Below are 21,198 nucleotides of genomic sequence, written 5' to 3' on the forward strand. Positions count from 1 at the left end.
CAATGTGTGCCTAACTTCAGCAATTGCTTTACATGGAAAGTGAGTAACAACAGAGTAGCAACCGTGTTAGTCTTTATCCGCAAAAAGAACAGGAGAACAGAAGTAACTTAGTTAGTCTCTAAGGTGCCACAAGTAATCCTGTTCTTTTTACATGGAAAGTGATTTTAACTTTTTTTTTTTTAATAAACTTTGATTTAGCAGGTAGATATAAGGAGGGAGATAGAGCTGCCAGTGCCCTGTGACTAGCCAGCTCTCAATAGACCAGCAGCAAGTGCTTTGTGGACCAGAATTTGAGAACCTCTGCTCTAGTGGTTTTTCAGTACCTGTTCATTCCACTTGATGGCTAATGCCAGTAGCTTTATAATATACTCACACAAGTTCATTATATATATATATATATCCTCAGTTTTTCAGTTAAAATGGTGGCCAGAGTGGGCGCTTTGGCTACCTTGCCCATAGTGGAGCATTGCAGTGTATACATGTTTAGTGTCGAAAAATCAAGATATTCTTGGTCACACTGCAGAATTCCTTACATGGCTATATCACCTGCTGGCAGGCACTGCACATAGTAAGGAGCTTGCTGTCTTACTCTCCAGTGCTGCCAGATAGGGTGTGGAGGAGAAGAGAGGCAATGCTTTAGGTTCCACCTTGTGATCTGCTCTCTCTGCTTAAGAGGACGTGGGGGAGAGAGGATGGAAAAGGCCCCAAAGGGTCCCTTTCCCTTCCATACCTTCCTGTAGCAAGAGGGAGAGAGTGGTAGAAACTGTGTTCATAGATCTCAAATTTGAGCTTTGGAAGTCGACTGTTCCACACACAGGAAAAAACAAACTGATCATTGGTCAAATGATGATTTTGTAATTTCTGGGATTATTATACCATGGTACACATGTAAAATATTTCAGTAAGATAAGGCAAGGCAAAGATGGTTCCAATTCACATTAGACTTGACGCCATGTGTTTAATTAAAGCTGTAAATTTTCCCTCGCTTAATCCAAGTGTTTTCTTAGAAGCAAAACCATGAACTGTTCTTCAGACAAAAAGTACTGAGACTAACCTCTGTTCTTTCAAAATATAGGAAGTGTATAATCTTTATTCATTTCAGGGCCAATGAACTGAGCAGTCACAGAAAATGGAAGCTTAATTGGTTCATGGTGGGCAGCTCCCACAAATGCCCTGGCTGATTGCTGAATACACTCACCTTTTCACTTGGGGTATATTTATAGTCAGAACTCTTCTTCCTGTTAGTGTAATAAACAAAGAAGGCAGATTAACTGTTTTATTTTTATCTGCTTGTACGTTAGTTCTTGGAGAAGCATATTTATACACAAATTTTCCCACTTTAGACACCATCCTGGTTTCATCTGAGCTCTTATCTTATAAAAGACCAGAAACAATATTGTGCAATCAACAGGCACAGTAAATGGCTTTGCAAGGTATGCCAATAAAGCATCTATACATGAAGGGAAGGTTGAGTTTGTGGGGCTCACTGATTTTCAGGAGGTAAAGCAATGTTTTGCAATGTGCTATATGAAAGGCATTCCTATCTGACTAAAGCCAGATTACTTTATGAGAATATCTTGACCAAGTAAAGAAAGTTATCACCATTTCACAGCTTGCAATTACCAAGATTTGTAGCGGATGTGTGAAAATACTACGTAATAGAAATAGCTCTTTCATAAAATTTCCTCTTCTCTGGAGGCACAGACAGCAACATTTTACATTAGGGGCATGTCCATTGTCTTCTGTCCATTACAATACCTGTGACAATTCCCTGGGGAGCTTCTAGACAACAAATTGTTGCATCATCAGCCTCTGCCAAACTAGCTTCCCTGGCTTGTTGCCTTAAGGCTCCAGGATGTGATGCATATCTGGTTATGGCTCATATAGTGATGTACATTATATTCATGACCATTATAAAACAAGTATCAAAGTATTTTTAAGAAGTACTTGGCGATATCTTCTTTTAATAAGTTACTTGCTTTTTCCTGCCATTGTCCTCACTCAAGAATGAGAGTTATTAATGCTGAGCTTAGCTAGACAGAAGAAATGCCAGCCTCCACTTTAAGGACTCAATATTAGTCTCATATGTGAGCATGTATCTCAGCCTATCTTGTAAAATCAGCTTGCATGTACTGTACGTACAGTTGCTGATTTCACAGAACTAGCACACTTCCATCTTTTAGTGCAAGACTGAGGTGTATACTTTCATCCTGGCTGATGACCAGTTTCCAAAATGATTTGCAGACACAGATTTGCGTAAAATCTTCTACCTAGCTATTTTGCATTCACAACCAGGGAGTTGGCCAAGCAAGATTTAAGTCTGCGGCTGAATTAGGGGTTTGAATGATAACCAAAACAGGGAGGGGACAGCCATCTGAAAATTTACCTCTGTTTGTTTAACAAAAGTATTGGATGATTCATTTATTACTAGTGGCTTGGTGTTAGTATGCAGCTTAGTAAGCATAGTGAGAAAATCCAGCCACCAAAGTAGCAGCCTGAAGAATATTTCAGAACAGGTTATCCAAAAATAAGGTTAAGGACACAAAACATCCCCATGTATAATAATGATGTGGAAAGCCCTGCACAAGAATCACATTTCTTACACCATCAGAAGCACAAATGAAATTAACTACCCAAAAGTGAGATACTTACTGAGAAGAGCTTTCTTCTGGAAAAGTAAAAGAAAAAACATCTTTAGCACACAGTAATTTCCCTGCCTAATAAACATCCTTTGAAATATCTCATGTGGATAACATTTAATTCTTGTCCTTCTTCATCCCTTTAATTTCGGATAGTAGCATCTGAACTATGTTTCTTACTGGAGGATGAGCAAGTGATTCCCTTGGCAGCAGTCTGTCTGGATAAGCCAACAGGAAAGCTGCCCAAGCCCCCTTTCCTCTCGAGTTAATAGTCTACTTCTGACAGCATTCAACTACCTGCTCTCGTGAAACTGCTCTCAAATCAATCTTCAGCCCTCACTCCCCCCTACACTCCAAAAAGCTGTGTGTCCTCTCTCAGACACATGCCGAAACATTTTCCTGCATCACTGCCTGTTCATTGTATTAGATTCCATGACCCCTATTGTAAATACACTGGGGAAGTTGCCCAGCTATTACGAAATCTAATAAAAGCATCAGTTCTCCTGACATATACTTTCATTATTGTCCAGCAGATGGAGTCAGCATGTCCATTTCCACTAGGATGCAAGTTTTAGTACTGCTTACATCTTAGATTAAAAATGACAGTTTACATTGTTTCTTTTTACTGGAACAGACAGATTTTAGAAACCCAAACCACCAATAATGTCACTTTTATGTACATATGCACACACATATATTTGATATGTGTGCATGAGTATTCTACCATACAACACATCGGAGTAATTTTGTTGCTTTTCTTTTATGTTATTTCGTACCCTGCTAAATGGGAACACTTGTGTAGCAAGATACTAAACATGAGTAAACATGTTAGAATTCTGGCCAGAAATAAATTTATATCTAATGTCTTTCAGGTACTTTTTTGTTTTTCTCATATCCACAATGTTCCTCACTAGCCCTGTTATGGCACACTTTGGGGAAGAAATTTGTAACTTCTTTCATCAGTTAGACTTTGTAGCCAAGCAATTACTTATCCTGGGCTCTGCCTCCCCTGAGCTTAGAGTTCATTTTCTTCAATGCATCCATCAGTGACTGGGTGAGCTAGCAATTCTCAGACTCAGTTCATGAACATTTGTGGAAAACAGAATTGTAGACAAGAGAAAATATTTAACCTTTTTTCTAATATTTTCAAAAGTATCTTAACTTTGCATAAGAAATAACTTTGTGGCGCTTACTTAGACCCTCTGGATTTGCCTAAATTCCCTTTCAGCAGCAATTTGTGACTGGCCTGCTATTTCTATCTCATTTTCTACTGCAAAAAATAAACTGGGTATGATCAAAAGGGACAGGCAGAACAAATAACTATGGACCAGATCCTACACTTATTGAAGAAAGATGCAATACTTCAATTGGCTTCAATGGTGCAGAATCAGACCCTACATGAAAAAGGAGTATACTCTACAGATAGTAGAAATATTTAGTCATAGCAAGTTTCCTGATGTCTATAAGGCAGGCAAGATTTAACTTGACTTACTTGAAAAGTAACCTTTTTTTTGTGCATAAAATACCCCAAGGCCACATAATGCCATTACCAGAGCCACAACTACTACAGCAGCTATGATTCCACTTATATTAAGGTCATCTGTAAATGAAAACAAAATAAATCCAATGTTAAAAAAAACCCCAAAACAAAAACTTGCCATTGTAACAGTTTTCCACTATAAAAATTCCAGAGAGCAGTGGCAATGATAACTATAGAATGCAATATGTAAATGACTGTGACATCTAAGTTGCTAGCAACCAGAAAAGTTCTCAAAATGTTTATTCCATTCACTTCTACTACCCACCAAATAATACCCTCATTAGCACAAGGCTTTTTAACACACCTCAAATTCTTAATATGATCCAAAAAGTCAAAAACTGGATAGAGACAAGGGGATATTTTCTCATCTAGATAAGTGCCTAACCTCTGGCATCATTCAAGTTACATGTATCAAAGGGAGAATATACCCTGAAGCCTGTAAATGGAAACAGCTGTTAGAAAATATTTGTTTTAAGTTAGTTTGATTAAAATAGTAGTAATGTAACAGCTGATGAAATTGTTGACACAGAATGATATTTGTGGCACCAAGAATTTTCATGCAGTTGAATCATATGCATAACTTAATGGCTTCTGACGTGAATGGATGTGAGGCTTTTTAAAAACTAAACCACCAAGGCCAATGTATTCAAATCTGGCTGCCTAAAATTAGACTCCTTAATCCAGATTTGGGCACCTAAATTAGAAGTGGCCTGATTTTTCTGTGGTGATGAGCAATCCCCATTCCCATTAAAATAAATGAGAGCTGTAAGTGTGCACCTCGTGGGGGGAGAGATTAGGCCACTTCTACTTAGATGTCCAAATACATATTTGGTTGCCTAACTACAGGCACACAGATTTGAAAACGTTGGTCCAAAACACTTCTTATTTGTGTCGATAAGTATCAATTTATGACTTGAATTAATGTTTCCCCATTAAAGGAATTCTGCCTTGATAGCATGTAGTTACTCAAATACAACATGAATGCATTAAAAGGCTTGATCCAAAGTCTTCCTATTGACTTCAGCAGGCTTTGAACCAGGTCTTGCGAGAGTAAGAAATATTAGAGCACTGTTTAAAAGGTCACTGCCAAGGTATTTTGTAGAATCCATCCATTAGAAGCATTTTCCCCTTCAAGGTGATTAAAACCTTCTAGAAGCTTGAAATATTTCCTTACCAACTTCTCTCCATCACTTGTGCATGCACTGCTGTGGGATTTTGCAGAGCTACTCAAGAGTGCTGGGCTACTGGAATATATTTTTTTTCTTCAGGGAAAAAATCACAGATGGACTTGTTTACAAAACAAATTCTATATCTAACAAGTTACATGGATGTTGCAAACAGATAAGGAGCAGAAAACAAAACAAACATTAGGCCTATCAACCTGGACAGTGTCCCTTTAACCAGATATAAATGTCACATTTATTACTGTTTTTCCAGATAAGAAAATGAAGATCAGAAAGAGTTTTCTGAGTTGCTGCATTAAAGTCCCACATGAAATTGACTCAACGAAAATATCTGTGAAACAAGATTTGCAGACAGGGTGACCAGACAGCAAGTGTGAAAAATTGGGACAGGGGATGGGGAGTAATAGGAGCCTATATAAGAAAAACACCCAAAAATCGGGACTGTCCCTATAAAATCGAGACATCTGGTCACCCTACTTGCAGGTCATACTTTACAGCCTCCACAAGAAGTTCTGAAATATTAATATCTTATGTATATACTATTGTTCAGTGGAATTTAATGCATAGTAATCTTCTGAAAGCTGGACATTTGATCATTCTAAAGCGCTCTGAGCTAAGCAACCTTATGTAAGATACAGTAATCTCTACTGCTTCTTTTTAGAAGAGGAGTGACTTATGCAGCCAAAATGTCTACATAAATAGCATTCATAACAAGCATCATGTAATTGCATTTGATTCCAGCACTCTGGGGGAGGAGTAAGACAGTATAATTTGAACCTAGTCTTATTTTCTTACATGTGCCATGCAATAAAGTCATTTTCATCTACAGATTTTTTTTGCCTTATTTGTTTTTGACACTTACCAACTTGCATTCGCTTCACAGAGCATTTTTGAGGAAGTCCAATTCCATTAGAGGCTTCACAGTAATACTCTCCAGTGTCCTTCTTTGAAACTGTGTTAAATAGCTGTTAAATTAAAAAAAAAAAAAAAAAAGAATCACAAATAAAGCTGAGTGAAATTTACAATTTCCATCCCATGGAAATTCTGACATTTTTGTTTTTGTCCCAAATTTGGATGACAAGTTGAAATTTAACAAAACAGAAATTCCAAAAACTTTTGATTCAGAAACATTTTGTTTCAACATTTTTTTAATCAAAACAAAACATTTCAACATTTCTGAAACTGAAATGTTTCATTTTGTTTCATTGAATTTGACCCAAAATTAAATATTTTATTTTGATTTTTGTAGTGGAAAATTGAATTTTTTCAGCAAACTCAAAATTTCCCTGTGGAAAATTTCAATTTTGTGGAAACTGCATTTCTGTTAGAAAATCATTCAGATAAAAAACTCCCAACCAGCCCTAGTTATCACCATGCGATTTAAAATTTGGAGGTTGAGGGACAAGGGGCACTGCACTGATACCATTTAGACACTGAGTTCTTTGAACTATGGGTTATTTTTTTCTTTTTTTACAAAATGATGTATGATGAAACTGATGACTATTTCACATAAACAACAAGAAAGGGAAAGGTGGGGACTTTCCCAAACTCATCAAACTCAGTGGGTGTCTTTCCATGGACTTCAGTGGGCTTTGTAATTAGGCTCGCTCTCTGAGATCCACAACTATATATTAAGGCCAAGATTTTCAGAGGTGACTAGTGATTTTGGGTGCTCAGTTTGACACACCTTAAAAGGGTGGGATTTTAAGAGTGCGCTGATCATTCACCTTCTGAAAATCAGACTCCTGTAAGGTATATGACTTTGATCGTTCATAAAAGTGAGATGCCCCAAATTACTAGTCACTTTGGAAAGTCTTGGACTAAAATGTATTAATAATAATTGAAAAGCATCCATGGAAGCCTCTTCAAAAGAGGTGTATAGTTCTGGAAAAGATACCTATGCTGATTTGGGGCCTGGCTCCTGCTTCCAGTCTTTACTGGTGCAGGATTGGGCCCTCTAAGTATATCTGGAAAGTTACTTTTACATTTCCTAAACATCTGTTTCTCTGATGTTGCCCTCTATGCCTGGGAATAACTCTCCATGGAAGTTTGTCAAGATGCCCACTTTATTTTCTTTTAAATCCCTCCTTAAAAAACTTAGTACTGTGATGCCAGATCTGGCACTGGTTACACACATGGCAAGCTATAACTTCTGTTTATTTTGTAAAACTCTGCTAAATTATTTTACCTCATCCTCTCACTCCACTCTCACCCAGTTGGTGTATTTCATCCACCTGTTGTATCCTGTCTGACATATAGGTTGTGAGCTCTCTGGGGCATGGACTTTTTTTTGTTTGTTTCTCATCTGCACAATGCCTAGCACAATGAGGCCCTGATCCTTGGTCATAGTGTAACATGAATAATACATTTAGTTTTCTTTTGACTTTTGTGTCTGAAAGAAGGCGTTGGACAAGATCTTACCAATGTTCCAGTCTTTTTATTCATGGTGTAAGAAATGTTTCCTCTTTTAGCACTGCCTGTTCCTGTATTTTCCAGTAAAGCAACACCATTCCTATACCACTTGTACTCAGAAGCAGGAGACCCTTCATTTTCTTTACAACTCAGTTGTACTACTGTTCCACTCATCGCTGAGCTGGGCACTTCACATGATGGAGCTGCCGAGGCCACTGAACAATGAAAACATTTGTTATTTGACAGTTTAAGTGTTTTAAATTAACATTCACATTTCTATTTCAACATTTGCTTAGGCATCAGAGACAATCCAAAGAAACCCATGATGTATTAATTAACAGGATAGACTGGTGGGGCATGGCCAAGAAAGAGATCACCAGGCGTGACCAATGGGTCACACCACACTAAATGAGAAAGCAGAAAAATCCTTGGGTTGCTAGGACCCTGGAAAGGGAAGGAGCACCTTGCTCCCAGTCCCTTCAACCTGGTGCTGCCTCTCCCTTGTTCTGTTCCCTGTGGCTACCATCCAATCCAAGATCAACTTCTCAACCCTTCCTCCCCACCTCCATCCTGCCAGCAAAGCACTTAGTTCCACGGACTCAAGGGGATGTGGAGTCAGGCAAAACTTTCCATGGATTGTTTTTTTTTGGTTGAAATATTTTGTTCTTGTTGTTTCCACTTATTTGAAATAATCCCCCCTCCCTTTTTTTTGACCATCTTCCTCTCAACTCCCTCTTTCCCCTCCCCATTTTTTTCCCCCCTGAACTAGTGAAGAGGGGGAAAAGGAAAGAAAATAAAAGAATTTCCCTTGGTTTCAAAAAAGTTTCAAATTACATGTTTTCACAGAAAAAAAAATTCATGTAGTTTGAGAAGTAATTTTTGGTGGAAAAACTTTCATTAAAGTTTTTTGAACTGCTCTAGTTACAGTATGATACTTCAAACATTTGCTCAGTCACCACAAAAGGCCAAGAATCATCAAACTGTGGCTTTTTTTAAAAATGAAAAAAATACCCACTTTGCTTTGTGTTCTGTATTGATATGCCGATAAGGAATCTATTTGTCAAAAAACATTCCCTGAATCTTTTTTATTGTCTGCATTGTTACAGACATACTTGCTGACAGGTATTTTGAAATAAATAACCAAAAAATTGAAACTGGTGTGATCATATTTATTTTGACAAATAAAATATGGAGAATTTTGCAGAATTTCAAAATATTGTGCGTAGAATTTTTAATTTTTTGTTGCAGAATTTTTAATTTTTTGGCACAGAATTCCCCCAGGAGTATTATATAACAGAAACCACTTCAAGGCAGTTCCAGCACTTATGAATGAGGAACATCAGCCAGTCTTCATACTGGCAGTTGCTGAAAAAGATCCAGTGAAGCCTTTTCCATATACAGGTGTGCCAGTGTGCCTCGATCCAGATAACATATCTGCCAGCCCAGACATGGGTTTCTTCAGAAGAGAGGCCAGTATTTCTATGTGCAATTTTGTTAGGTGGACAAGGAGAAAACCTCTGACTTTTACTTGTAACCTAATCAGAATTTGGAGCTAGTACTGGCCTCTTCACAGTTGTGTGTTTTGGACTTATTTCTATCAACACAGTGATTATCAATGCACTTTAAGCTGTCATAGTTGCTTTAGTGTTGGGAAATTCAATGGGGCCTAAGAATAAGGTACCCACTTTCACTAAAAGTCAATGAGAGCTGTGCGCCCAACTCCCTTAGGCCCATTTGAAAATCCAAGCCTGGTGAGGGTAGATTTGTTCCCTATTATTAATTATTTGTTAGAGCTGGTCAAAAGAAGGTAAATGCAGTTTGTGAAAACATTAAAGAGAAGCCAGAAAAGAATCTACACTTTATCATTCATTTGGCAAACAATCTTATGAATAAAAGAGTACATGAGGAAAAATATCCACACTGAATTCCCCCTATCCCCCTGCCTTTAGGATTGACCTCAACAAAAACCCATAGTCAAAGTTAGGTTTCTACCCAACACTGTGAGAGTAATAATAGTCTCTGCCAGATTTTGTCCCCGTTCAGTCGGCGCACTAACTTCACAACGGTATCTCGCAGAATCTTTTCTGGTCACATTTCTAATTCGTATGCTTGAATCTATCATCTCTGCTCGGCCTTTCAGATCACCTTTAAAAGAGAATATGACAGTTGGAAAAGTATTCCTTGCAGTTCAAGCCTGTTATAAAAATAAAATATCACTGGGCATCATTGGCTCATCTTGAAACCTCACAATGCATTTGGTCATCAATCATTGCTCACTTCTTCAATCTTGATCATCTTTGTGCCTCATTTTCCACTGAAGGACAATAAATATGAGCACTTTTCTCCAAAGATACTATCACTTCCACTCTACAAATAAGTTTTAGGGGCAACAAGGCGATACTTTAAGCCCAAACCCTGCACCCTTTGTTCACAAACCAAAGGCATCACTTATGAAACACAGCCAGTTTCCAATAGCCTATAGAGTTGGAATCCCAAGACCCATCTTGAATTTAGCAGCACATGCATTTCCCCAATGCTCTTGTGTGGCTTGGTGAAATCTGCATCATCTAAGAAACTTAAAAGTGACATTTATTATAGACAGAGAATGTTGGCCAAAAGCTCTCTAGTTAAGCTTTCAAAAAATCCAGACTCCATTACAGTTCCGTTATCACACACCTTTCACCTTGTGGGCTGATTTTTTTCTATACTTGGTCTCTGGTTAAAGGTGATTTTTTTTTTTTAAGTTGGCACAAAATTCTTTCAGACATTTGAGTTGTGGGAGTGTGTGTGTTATGAGGGCAAAACTAACTTCCCATTGAAAACAGAAAAAAATAAGTACAACTTTTTGAACAAGGCTACAATAAAAATAGCTGACGTATACGGTACCACTGAGATGCACTTTTCACTCAAAATGGAAAGCTGAAATAAGTCATTTTAAGAAAGAACACTTATTCTTATGTTCTAGTCCTAAAAAGAATGGAGGTGTATTTAAAATATGCTGCTATACTGCATATATTACTATGACATTTATGTTCAAGTCTTCAGCTTTATTTTAAAGAATCTTTCAGAAGCTTGTTCTGAGGATCATAAAGTTTTCAATAAGGACAGATAATTTTATTTAAATGTGCTCAGGTTATGGAAGGCTTCAGGGAACCTGCAATGCCATTTTTGAAGTCTAAATGGAACAGTATAAAAGAGTCATCTACATCTCCAAGTTAAAATATTTAATATCATCAAAGATATAGTAGCTATTAGCATGGAAAGCTATTCAAGAATATGCTCCTCAAAAACCAATTCTGGAAAGTCCTTTTGTCATTGTTATTCTCTTCAGAAAAGAAACCAAACTGCATTTTAGCAATTTCATTTTAATCCATCAGTCTACAAGTTTGCAGCTTCTTACCTACTAAGTCACCTTTGTAGTACACAAATGAGACATCGCGGGTTGTGAGTTTCTTCCATTCTACTCTTGGAATAATACCCTTTCCAGCTGAGTACTTACAGCTAAGCATAGCCTCTAGGGAAAACAAAACAGATGATCAGTGTTTTAGCTCTGTGCTTGGTATAATTACAAAGTACTGATCATAATATTCTTCCTATTAAAGGGCTTCAGTCTTCAGTGACAATCAAATCCTGCTTTTAAAATTGACATTATTGTATTTACTCCAAATATAAACAAGTGTAATGGAGAACAGAATTTAGAGAGAGAATGTAAAGTCGGTAGAGCTTTAAAGAGAACTGGTATAAGTTATACAGGCAAAACCACATTTTTGGCAGTAGAAAGTGTGTGTCTACTAGGTGGGTTTGCTGGTACAGCTCTACTGACATACCTTTTCTAGTACAGATTGGCCTAAGGAAGAAAAGAACACTAGTATAATTATGAAAAATCTTTGACTACCTCCAATCTTTCTATAGTTTAAAATCTCCAGTGGAAAGCCTCAATCTTTAATTTTTTTTTCAAGGGGAAGGGGTAGAGCAGATGGCTTAGGAGGCTGGCAATGCAATACAGAGCCTTTCACCTATATGCTGAGCCCTTCATATACAGATCATATTAATAGGGACCAAAGACTTTTGTACCTTTGACGGGGTGTATCCGATTTCCAGTGAACAAGTGTCCACATCTCAAAAGCATACACAACAGCCTGCTTTCACAACAGCCTGCTTTAATTTACACTCTTGTTACCAATCTCAGCCGAGGAAACTAAGGATTGAGTAAATGATGGAGACAGAGTTACTTATTCACCCCTACTATTTGTCCTTCCAGACCAGAGCCGAGGCTTCAGAGCTCCAATGCTACCAGTCTGGCATTTGTCATGAGCAATAAGATCACACACAAAATGAGACAAGATATTAAAGAAGCAATCCAACTTTAAAGAAAAATCCAGTGACAGGAGGGCATCCTGTTCCAAAGACAAATACACAATGCTTTACAAAATGTGTGTTCTGTACTTAGCTGAGGAAGTCAGAAGTTCCTGACTGCAGGTGGAGTGGGATAGGCGGTGGCCTTCCTGTACTTTAAGATTTATTGAAGTTTCCTTTCCCTTTTGTTTTTGTTTTGTTGCCTTTCTAACATTAGTCAATTCCCACCTACGCTGTTGGTTTTTTACTGCTGGCCTTTGCGATTGCTGTCTGAGCCCAGGAGTGCCTAACTTTATTTGCATCTAACTGAAGTGAAGGCAGTTGAGTTTCAGTGTTGCAAGCCTATAATTCACCTACACTCTGGGGATGAGACTTGCATTGTCTCTCTCTCTCTACTGCCCAGACTCTTTCATTTCAGAGCTGGGAGAGGGAAGGAGAAAATGCAGAGGGGCAATATTGAGGTCACTCTGACTCTTGCCTGTGAGGAGGGAGAGAACAGAGGAAGCCCAGTGCTTAGTTCACAGGATGTAATCACTTCCTCCTCCTCCTCCTCTCCTGCTGGGGTGGGAAGGGTTATATGGAGGGGAGAAAGTGTGGTGCAGATCCCCTCAACCTCAGTTCCCTAACTTCATTGTACTCAGCAACAGGGGAGGACAATCACCAGGAAGAGAGTATCAGGGGGTAGCCGTGTTAGTCTGTATCCACAAAAACGAGGAGTCCAGTGGCACCTTAAAGACTAACAGGTTTATTTGGGCATAAGCTTTCGTGGGTACCCACGAAAGCTTATGCCCAAATAAACCAGGAAGAGAGGCGCTGCTATATAGCGTGAGGAGTGGGGAGACTAAAAGGAGTGGGATGCAGTGAGGAGAAAGACTGGACAAAGGAGGAGGAGAGAGAGAGTATCAAGATGGAGAGGTAGAAGAATTCTATTCAAGGTATTTTTAAGGAGAGGCTGAACTAAGAACACAGAACTCTAAGGAAGAGAGAGAAAAGACAATTGGTGGGAAGGTGAGAGAATTGGGTGAGAAAAATGAATGGTCAAGGGGGAAAACAAGGTTGGGTAAGCACAAAGAAGGGCGAATGGAAAACTGATTACTAGTATGCAACTCATTACATGAAGGAAAAGTCACTAAAATATGTTTTGGCTGTGTTTGACTGCTAAGTGGAAGGTAGGAAAATCCATTCACCTACATTTAGAAATGGTAATTAAAGTTAAATTACCAAGATAAACTTATTTCAAATTTGGTAATACATGACTGATGTAGAGTTAGATTTGAAAATTAATTTCTTCATATTCCTTATTCTCAGCCTCAAACACTTGGGCATATATTGAAATATCCATTGCTTTCCACCTCCATGACTTCATTAATACAACACAAATGCAAAGCTACACACGCTTAGGATATGTCTACACTACAAAATTAGGTCGATTTAACAGAAGTCGATTTTTTAGATTGTGTGTGTCCCCACTAAGTGGATTAATTCGGCGGTGTGCATCCACAGTACCAAGGTTAGCATCGACTTTTGGAGTGTTGCACTGTGGTAGCTATCCCACAGTTCCCGCAGTCTCCTCTGCCCACTGGAATTCTGGGTTGAGCTCCCAATGCCGGATGGGGCAAAAACACTGTCGCAGGTGGTTCTGGGTACATGTCTTCAGGCCCCCCTCCCTCCCTCCATGAAAGCAATGGCAAAAAATGGTTTCTCGCCTTTTTTCCTGGGTTACCCATGCAGACGACATACCACGGCAAGCATGCAGCCCACTCAGCTCACTGTCACTGTATGTCTCCTAGGTGCTGTTGGCAGACACGACACTGCAGTGCTACACAGCAGCATCCCCTTGCCTTGCCTACAGGAGATGGTGCAATATGACTGCTAACCGTCGTCACTGTCCCGTGGGTGCTCCTGGCTGACCTCAGTGAGGTCGGTTGGAGGCACCTGGACAAAAATGGGAATGACTCCAGGTCATTCTCTTCTTTAAGTTTCGTCTAATGGAGATTCAGTCCTGCCTGGAATATCATGCCAGCTGGAGGCTTCTGCCTAAGGCTGCTCTCCCAATCAGCAACAACACACAGTCGCACCTACCCCAGCCTACCCTTTGCTCCCATGGCTCATGAAGCAGTTCAACTACAGGCTGAGCGCAAGTGCAGAATGGTGGTAGAATGTGCCTTTGGACATTTAAAAGCTCGTTGGCGAGTTTATGGACTCGGTTAGACCTCAGCAAAACCAATATTCCCATTGTTACTGCTGCTTGCTGTGTGCTCCACAATATCTGAGAGAGTAAGGGGGAGACATTTATGGTGGGATGGGAAGTTGAGGCAAATCACCTGGCCGCTGATTATGCACAGCCAGACACCAGCGCAGTTAGAAGAGCAAAGCAGGGCACGCTGTGCATCAGAGAAGCTTTGAAAACCAGTTTCATGACTGGACAAGCTACAGTGTGAAAGTTCTGTTTGTTTCTCCTTGATGAAAACCTGCCCCCTTGGTTCACTCTACTTCCCTGTACGCCAACCGCCTTCCCCGCCCCCCTTTGATCTCTGCTTGCAGAGGCAATAAAGACATTATTGTTTCAAATTCATGCATTCTTTATTAATTCATCACACAAATGGGGGGATAACTGCCAAGGTAGCCTGGGAGAGGTGGAGGAGGAGGGAAGCACAGGGGTGGGTAGAAGGGGCACCTCCTAGAATGGCATGCAGCTCATCACAGATGCAGCAGGTCTAGGGCTCTGAACTGGAGCAGCTGTTTGCCTCTCTGGTTCTTTGGTAGGCTTGCCTGAGCTCCTTAAGTTTCACATGGCACTGCTGCCTGTCTACTTGGCCAGTGCATCTAAGTTGAGAGTGCTGTCCACAGCAGTCACAATGGAGCACTCTGGGATAGCTCCCGGAGGCCAATACCATTGAATTGTGTCCACGCTACCTCAAATTCGACCAGCAGGGTTGATTTCAGCGCTAATCCCCTTGTTGGGGAGGAGTATAGAAATCGATTTTAAGAGCCCTTTAAGTCGACAAAAATGGCTTTGTCGTGTGGATGGGTGCAGGGTTAAATCGATCTAACACTGCTAAATTCAATCTAAACTTGTAGTGTAGACCAGGACATAGTGTTCAAACACTGATGCGGGGCTTGGAGATTGAAGGGAAGAGAGCTGAGCCCCTGCATGGTTTTTGCCATGCATTTAAATCTTGCAGGTGGAAGGATCTTATGAAATTCACTGTTAGTATTATAGATGCCTGCACAGTAGCACTTCACACCCTTTCAGAGTAGCTCCTTTCCACAGGATGCAGCTTGATAAAGCTGGCACACGTCTCAGTTTCCATTTTATTCTGGCACTGATGCTGCTAAGGGAAATGCTGCTGAGTAGGAGTACAGCAGAGAGGATGCCAAATTATGGTTCCTTGGCTCTCCATAGTAAGCACAAGACAAAACCAACCAAAGTCAGGAGAGCAGAGAGAAAAGGGATAGAGATATAGGAATTAGAGGGAATGTGCTAAGAGATGGGATACAGACACAACCCAGGGACAGAGCAGGTGGAAAACAGACACATAAGACAGGAAAAAGAGAACAGTAGGTTGAAAATGAAGCAAAAAGAGGAAATATAAAAGAGTTACCAGTCATTGGAGCAACTCATCAGCTGTGAACAGTGGTGAGGGAGTAGTGTGCCTATGCCCAATGTGCATACATCTCTACCCCACTGAATTACTGTCATAGCTTACTTCCTGACCTGGTCCTCTGGAGCGCAGTTCAAATCAGCTGCACATAATAGACATCTGAGTGGGCTCTAGCGTTCCTGCTTTGCTGTTAGGTAAGAGTATGGGTGTGATCAGAAACTGCCTATGCTAAATATTAACAAACAAGTCCTCCACTAGCATGTGCACTGCAGGAAAGAAGAGTAGGGAGTGAGCCATACAATGAGACAAAAATCAGCCAAGCCTTCATAAAGAAGGCCCAATAGCCATGGTAGCCAACTGTTCCCATTCTCTCATCCTTTCTGAGCTCTGAAATCTTATTTAATATTTTTCTGCGTTCATTTTTTAAGAAGTGACATTATTGTTTGTGAGAGGTGCCAGGTTGACAACCCTAGAGATCAAAGTCTTTTTTCATCTACAGAATGAGTTTGCAGAGATACTGGAAATACAAGCTTTCCTCACCAATATAGTTCAACCCTGCCTCAGAGGGACCACCTCTGACATTACTGCATTTCCATCAGCCTGTTTATTTATTTGCCTACACTCATGTCGTCCCCTTCCAGAAAAATGCAAAATACAGCTACTAGGATCACCTTCTGAACTGGACAATCTGTACACATCACCAATCCTTTTGAGTGCTTCACTGGTGCCTCTCTCCTCACTAAGTTCACACTTCCTGTCACTACCTTCAAGTTCCTATAGAATGCTGCTCTTCCTTATTACCAAATCTTGTCTCTCCCTCCCCCGCCGCTCCTTTGCTCCCTCCACTCTGTCAAATGATGCCAGTCTTGTTGCCCTGTTCTTCCGATTCTCCCCTAACTGTCTTTATGCTTTATGTGACTCCCTACACATGGGTCACCTTCCCAAGCTACTACTACACCAGACCATTGCCCTCTTATTCAAGTCCCTTCAGAAGATCCAATTCTGCCATGAATCCTACATGAAACTTGCAAACAAGGAATCAGTAGGCAAAAGGGCAGCTGGGATAGTTTATGCAACAAATAAAAAAAAAAACAAAATAAACTCAACACATGGAATTAAGACTAACATAACCCCCAAATACATGGAACTACATACCAATATAAGTGTCACCCACTAACCTGACCCTACTGGAATTTTTTTAAAAAAAGACCTAGGAAATTAGAAAGCCAAACCAAACTATGTTAAAGGAACATTTAGGTTGCAAAATCAAGCACTCAAATGTTAGGAAATGACACAAGTAAGGTGCCTTAATTCGGTCCCCTTTTGTGCATATAAATTAAAGGATGACTTTTTTTTCAAAGGACCCCTGACTCATTCAGTGAACAGAATGGACCTGCTCTGAGGATGAATCAATGACATGTAGTGAAGGAGGCTATTGTCTGTAAGACCCTTGCCTCATTTGTAGCAGATGTTGGAAGGTTTGTTGTGGATGATGCAGGGGACTGCAGGAACAGAAGATAAGGTCTCATGGTTAAAACAGTTGAATGCTGTCCAGGAGAACTGGATTCTATCACTGCCTCTGCCACAATTTGTGTGATATTGGACTAGTCACTTAAACCAAACTTTTCACAGATGGTCACCAACTGCCTGTTCCTCATTTTCTGGGTGCTGGACTTGAGACCCTGGGGACTCAATTGCAGAAGTGCTGAGTACCGACCATTGCACGTCAATAGGAGTTGCACTTCGAACATATAAAGTTCTATATGGTACTAAATATTCTGAAAAATCAGGTCCTATATGTCTCATTTAGGCCCCTAAAATTAGTGGATACTTTTGACCCTCCTCTCTTTGTGCCTCAGTTCTCAGTCTATAAAATGGGGATAAATAACCACTTCTCATGTCACCGGGTGTTGAGAGAATAAATTAGTTAGTGTTTGAAGTATTCAGATAAAATAATGATGCGTGCCACTGAACAGACCACGAGGAAATTTATAATTATGTCTTCAGAGCAGGATTTAAACAATGAATAGTCAGTAAGGCATAGGGCCACATAGGGCAACCAGGAGCAAGCTGTTCATTAATTGAGCACTCTTCATCCTGTGCACGGAAGCTGGCAGGGGTTCTGGGCAGAATAGCATGTGATCATGTAATTAAATGCTATATCATAATGCATACACACAATGGGGATGAATTAAGATTGAACACAACTTTAATTTCCTCACTTTTGAGTGCTTGACTTTGGAACCCTAATAATGTTCTTTAAACAGTTTCTTGTGTTATATATATTATATATTTATATATAAATGCAGTGATGCCCATGCACATACTGTACCCTGAAACTCCTTTGCTGTAACATGCTGATTGTCCGTTTTGACAGAGATTCCATATGCTTTATGATCTGCAAGAGGGAAAAACAAAAACAAACTAATTCAGACAACAGATATTTCCATTGCACACATGCTTCAGCCAATTTCAGAGAACAGTGCTCCCAAGCTTAGCTATAAACCTCCATATGCTAAATGAGGCTCTTTGGTGATTGGACATGATTGGGACTTGGGAGACCCGGGCTCTATTCCTGGCTTAGCTATCAGCCAACTGGGTGACCCTGAGTAAGTCACTTTAACATTCTGTGCTGTAGTTTCCCCATCTGTAAAATGGGGATAAAGATACTGACCTCATTTATAAACAGCTCAGAGAGCTACTGATGAGAAGCGTGACAGAAGAGCTGGATATTATTATATAACCAGGACAAGAATAAGCTTTTAAACATGCATCTGTACATTTTCCTTCAAAATCTGCTATTTTCAATAGGTGGAGAACTTGCATTAATCTGCAAGTGTATTCCCTCTGCTGTAATCACAGCTGCCCCTGAACACACACATCTACTGCTAGATTATACCTGTTAGTGCATGGGTGTTAAAAGTTACCTGAATAAAGAGTTCTCATCTTTTCCCTCCCCACATCTCAACAGTGAGCATCTCCATTTTCTCATACATTCCCTTTCTTCTTAGACCTCTCCTATTCTCTCTGCAACTTTAATAGATCAGTCATGAAGGCCTGGTCTACATTTGAAAATTAGATCAACCTAGCTTTGTTGCTCAGGGCTATGAAAAATTTCACCTTCTGAGTGACAGAGTTGGGTTGACCTGATCCCTAGTGTAGACACAGCTAGGTCATAGGAGGGATTATTCTGTCAACCTAGCTATCACCTCTCAGAGAGGTGGATTAACTACATTGATGGAGAAAACCTGTCAATGTAAGAAGCATTTACACTACAGCGTTGCAGCACCGCAGCTGTGCCACCGTAGTAGCTGTAACATAGACATACCCTAAAACACAGTAACCATCACTTTTGTGGCTGCACCCACAATCACATGACATAAAATCTCAATGTACAATTACTCCTAATCTAATCCCACAAAACCAGGTTTGCCCATGTGGACAATACTTCTTACAAAAATGTTGACGATATCACCATCTTGTTCTATTCTGGAATGGTATAATTCCCCTGGAGAGAGCATCCCAGCCTCCTATTAACTGTATTGGCTGTTACTCTAATAAAGGGGTTTGCAGTTTATTTTTCTGTAGGTGCCTCGTGATCTCCATTTCAGCTGTGGTTACCTCCAGCCTCCATATCTCACTTTTTTGAAGCTTCAGGACATCAAATAACTCACTTCCTCAGAAACAAGAAGTGTGCTGAAGCTCAACATCCCAAATAGGGGTGATGACGGGAAGGTATTTAGGGAATTCTATATATGCAGCAGCCATCTAGCACCAGTGTCAGATGGAAGCATAGACAAGGAATTGAGGGTGATGCTTTTGCTAACAGATCAGCAGTGCATGTGTGTGTGCACAGGGGGAGGGGTGACAGGTAAGATGGAGGAGGGGACTGGGCCCTTAGAAGTGCAGGACTTATGCCATCCTCACACTTGCCTTTGTCACATCAAGGTGGATCCCTAGTGTGCTCCACCTGGGTTTACACATGGAGACCATCCAGAAGTTACAGCTGGTACAGAATGTGCCTCTTATTATGTAGTATTTCCTATTGGGGCACCTGCATTAACCAACAGTGGATTTCCAAATGAAGCTGGATGTGTTTCTAACAAGCTATACTTCGCCGCAACTTCCTCATCTGTGCATCCTGGACCCATTCTATTTCAGATCCCCTAGTTCTCACCTCCCTTACCGGATTTCTCATTATAGGCTTCTCTTTAATCCCATCTACACATATAAAGCAACTTAATTTAAATACTGTACTCAAGCACAGTGTAAATATGGTTGTGGCCTAAATGGTTACAACATGGTTTGGGTTCATCATGCTGTTTGGGGCAGGGGCTGTCTGCAGAGAGTGAGAGTGTGCATGCACACATGTGCGTACAGTGGCTAGAAAAATGGGGCCCTGATCCCTGACTGGAGGCCTTACTGCAGTACGTATAATTTATAATAGTCATCCTGGCCAGACCATGCCTATTAACAAACCTATTTAAACAACACTTAAATGTGATTGTGGTTTAAGGCAGAGTTATTATAACTACAGTTGTTTGTATTATGCAGACATGGGGTGAAATCTTCAAAAAATACTGAGATGACATAGATGCCTAAATGCTGGTCACTTTTGACAATGAGTCTTATGTGCTTTTGAAAACTTTACTCATGTTTTTCTACCACATTGACAGTGGCCAAAAAACATTACCACCTTTGCTTGAAATATAAGTTTTGTTTTTAGTATGACTCTGTGAACAAGTTTATAGCACTTGGATAGCAGCTCATGGGCAAGGAAACCTCGGATGTGGATTCACCACTGTGCTAAATAAACTCTACTTGAATTAAGTTATATTAAAATACTGAAGTAGTGAGCACAGTTCCCTCCCAAACAAAGAGCACTTGGATTATTATTTTTCTTAAGATCAAGGAAACATTAACTGTCTTTAAACATCAACCACCACCATCTTACAACATTATTTTTTTCTGGGTAACTATTACTCCAGCAGAGGTACTGAGCCTCTCTCTGTTTTCTTTCAAACCTTCTAAAGCTTTCCTTCATGCTTATTCCATTTTTCCCCTTATTTCCTTTTATGTCTGTTGATCCCTGCTACCCATTTACATTTTTAAATATAATTTGTAATTTTACTTCCACCTGAATCATATCTTTCCCCCTCATTTAATTAATGTTAATACTTCTAGGATGGGGAAGAACACAAAGGGGAGGGGATATCTCCAAATATCTCTGTGTTTTTCCAGTCTCAGCTATTTTTCAGCTATAATATACTGTTGTTATAATTTCTGTTCACAAACATTACATATTTTCCCTTGAAATAACCTCTTGCTTCACATTTCTAGAGAGGAAAAACAACAAACAACAGTGTTTTATTCAAACCCTTTGGCTCTGGTTAATGTTTGTTTTTAGTTGGTTAGCAAACATCTTTCGGAATCATAGATGTGTTCCAAATGATTGGGTAGAG

The 21,198-nt window shown here is 39.9% G+C and overlaps 1 protein-coding gene across 1 annotated transcript in view; it reads right to left on the bottom strand.

Annotated features, from left to right (window-relative positions):
• JAM2 (junctional adhesion molecule 2) overlaps positions 1-21,198 on the bottom strand; it is a 51,929-nt gene that overhangs the window by 2,503 nt on the left and 28,228 nt on the right. Inside the window, exons 2-9 of the mRNA XM_030579661.1 lie at positions 18,069-18,134; positions 11,176-11,289; positions 9,768-9,920; positions 7,785-7,990; positions 6,226-6,328; positions 4,132-4,239; positions 2,653-2,668; positions 1,199-1,238 (exon numbers count right to left, since the gene is read on the bottom strand). Of these exons, the coding sequence (XP_030435521.1) occupies positions 1,199-1,238; positions 2,653-2,668; positions 4,132-4,239; positions 6,226-6,328; positions 7,785-7,990; positions 9,768-9,920; positions 11,176-11,284 (735 nt within the window). The 5' untranslated portion in view covers positions 11,285-11,289; positions 18,069-18,134. The remainder of the gene's footprint in view (positions 1-1,198; positions 1,239-2,652; positions 2,669-4,131; positions 4,240-6,225; positions 6,329-7,784; positions 7,991-9,767; positions 9,921-11,175; positions 11,290-18,068; positions 18,135-21,198) is intronic.

The sequence above is a fragment of the Gopherus evgoodei genome, chromosome 1 (genome assembly GCF_007399415.2).
Source record: "Gopherus evgoodei ecotype Sinaloan lineage chromosome 1, rGopEvg1_v1.p, whole genome shotgun sequence".
Classification (NCBI taxonomy): domain Eukaryota; kingdom Metazoa; phylum Chordata; order Testudines; family Testudinidae; genus Gopherus; species Gopherus evgoodei.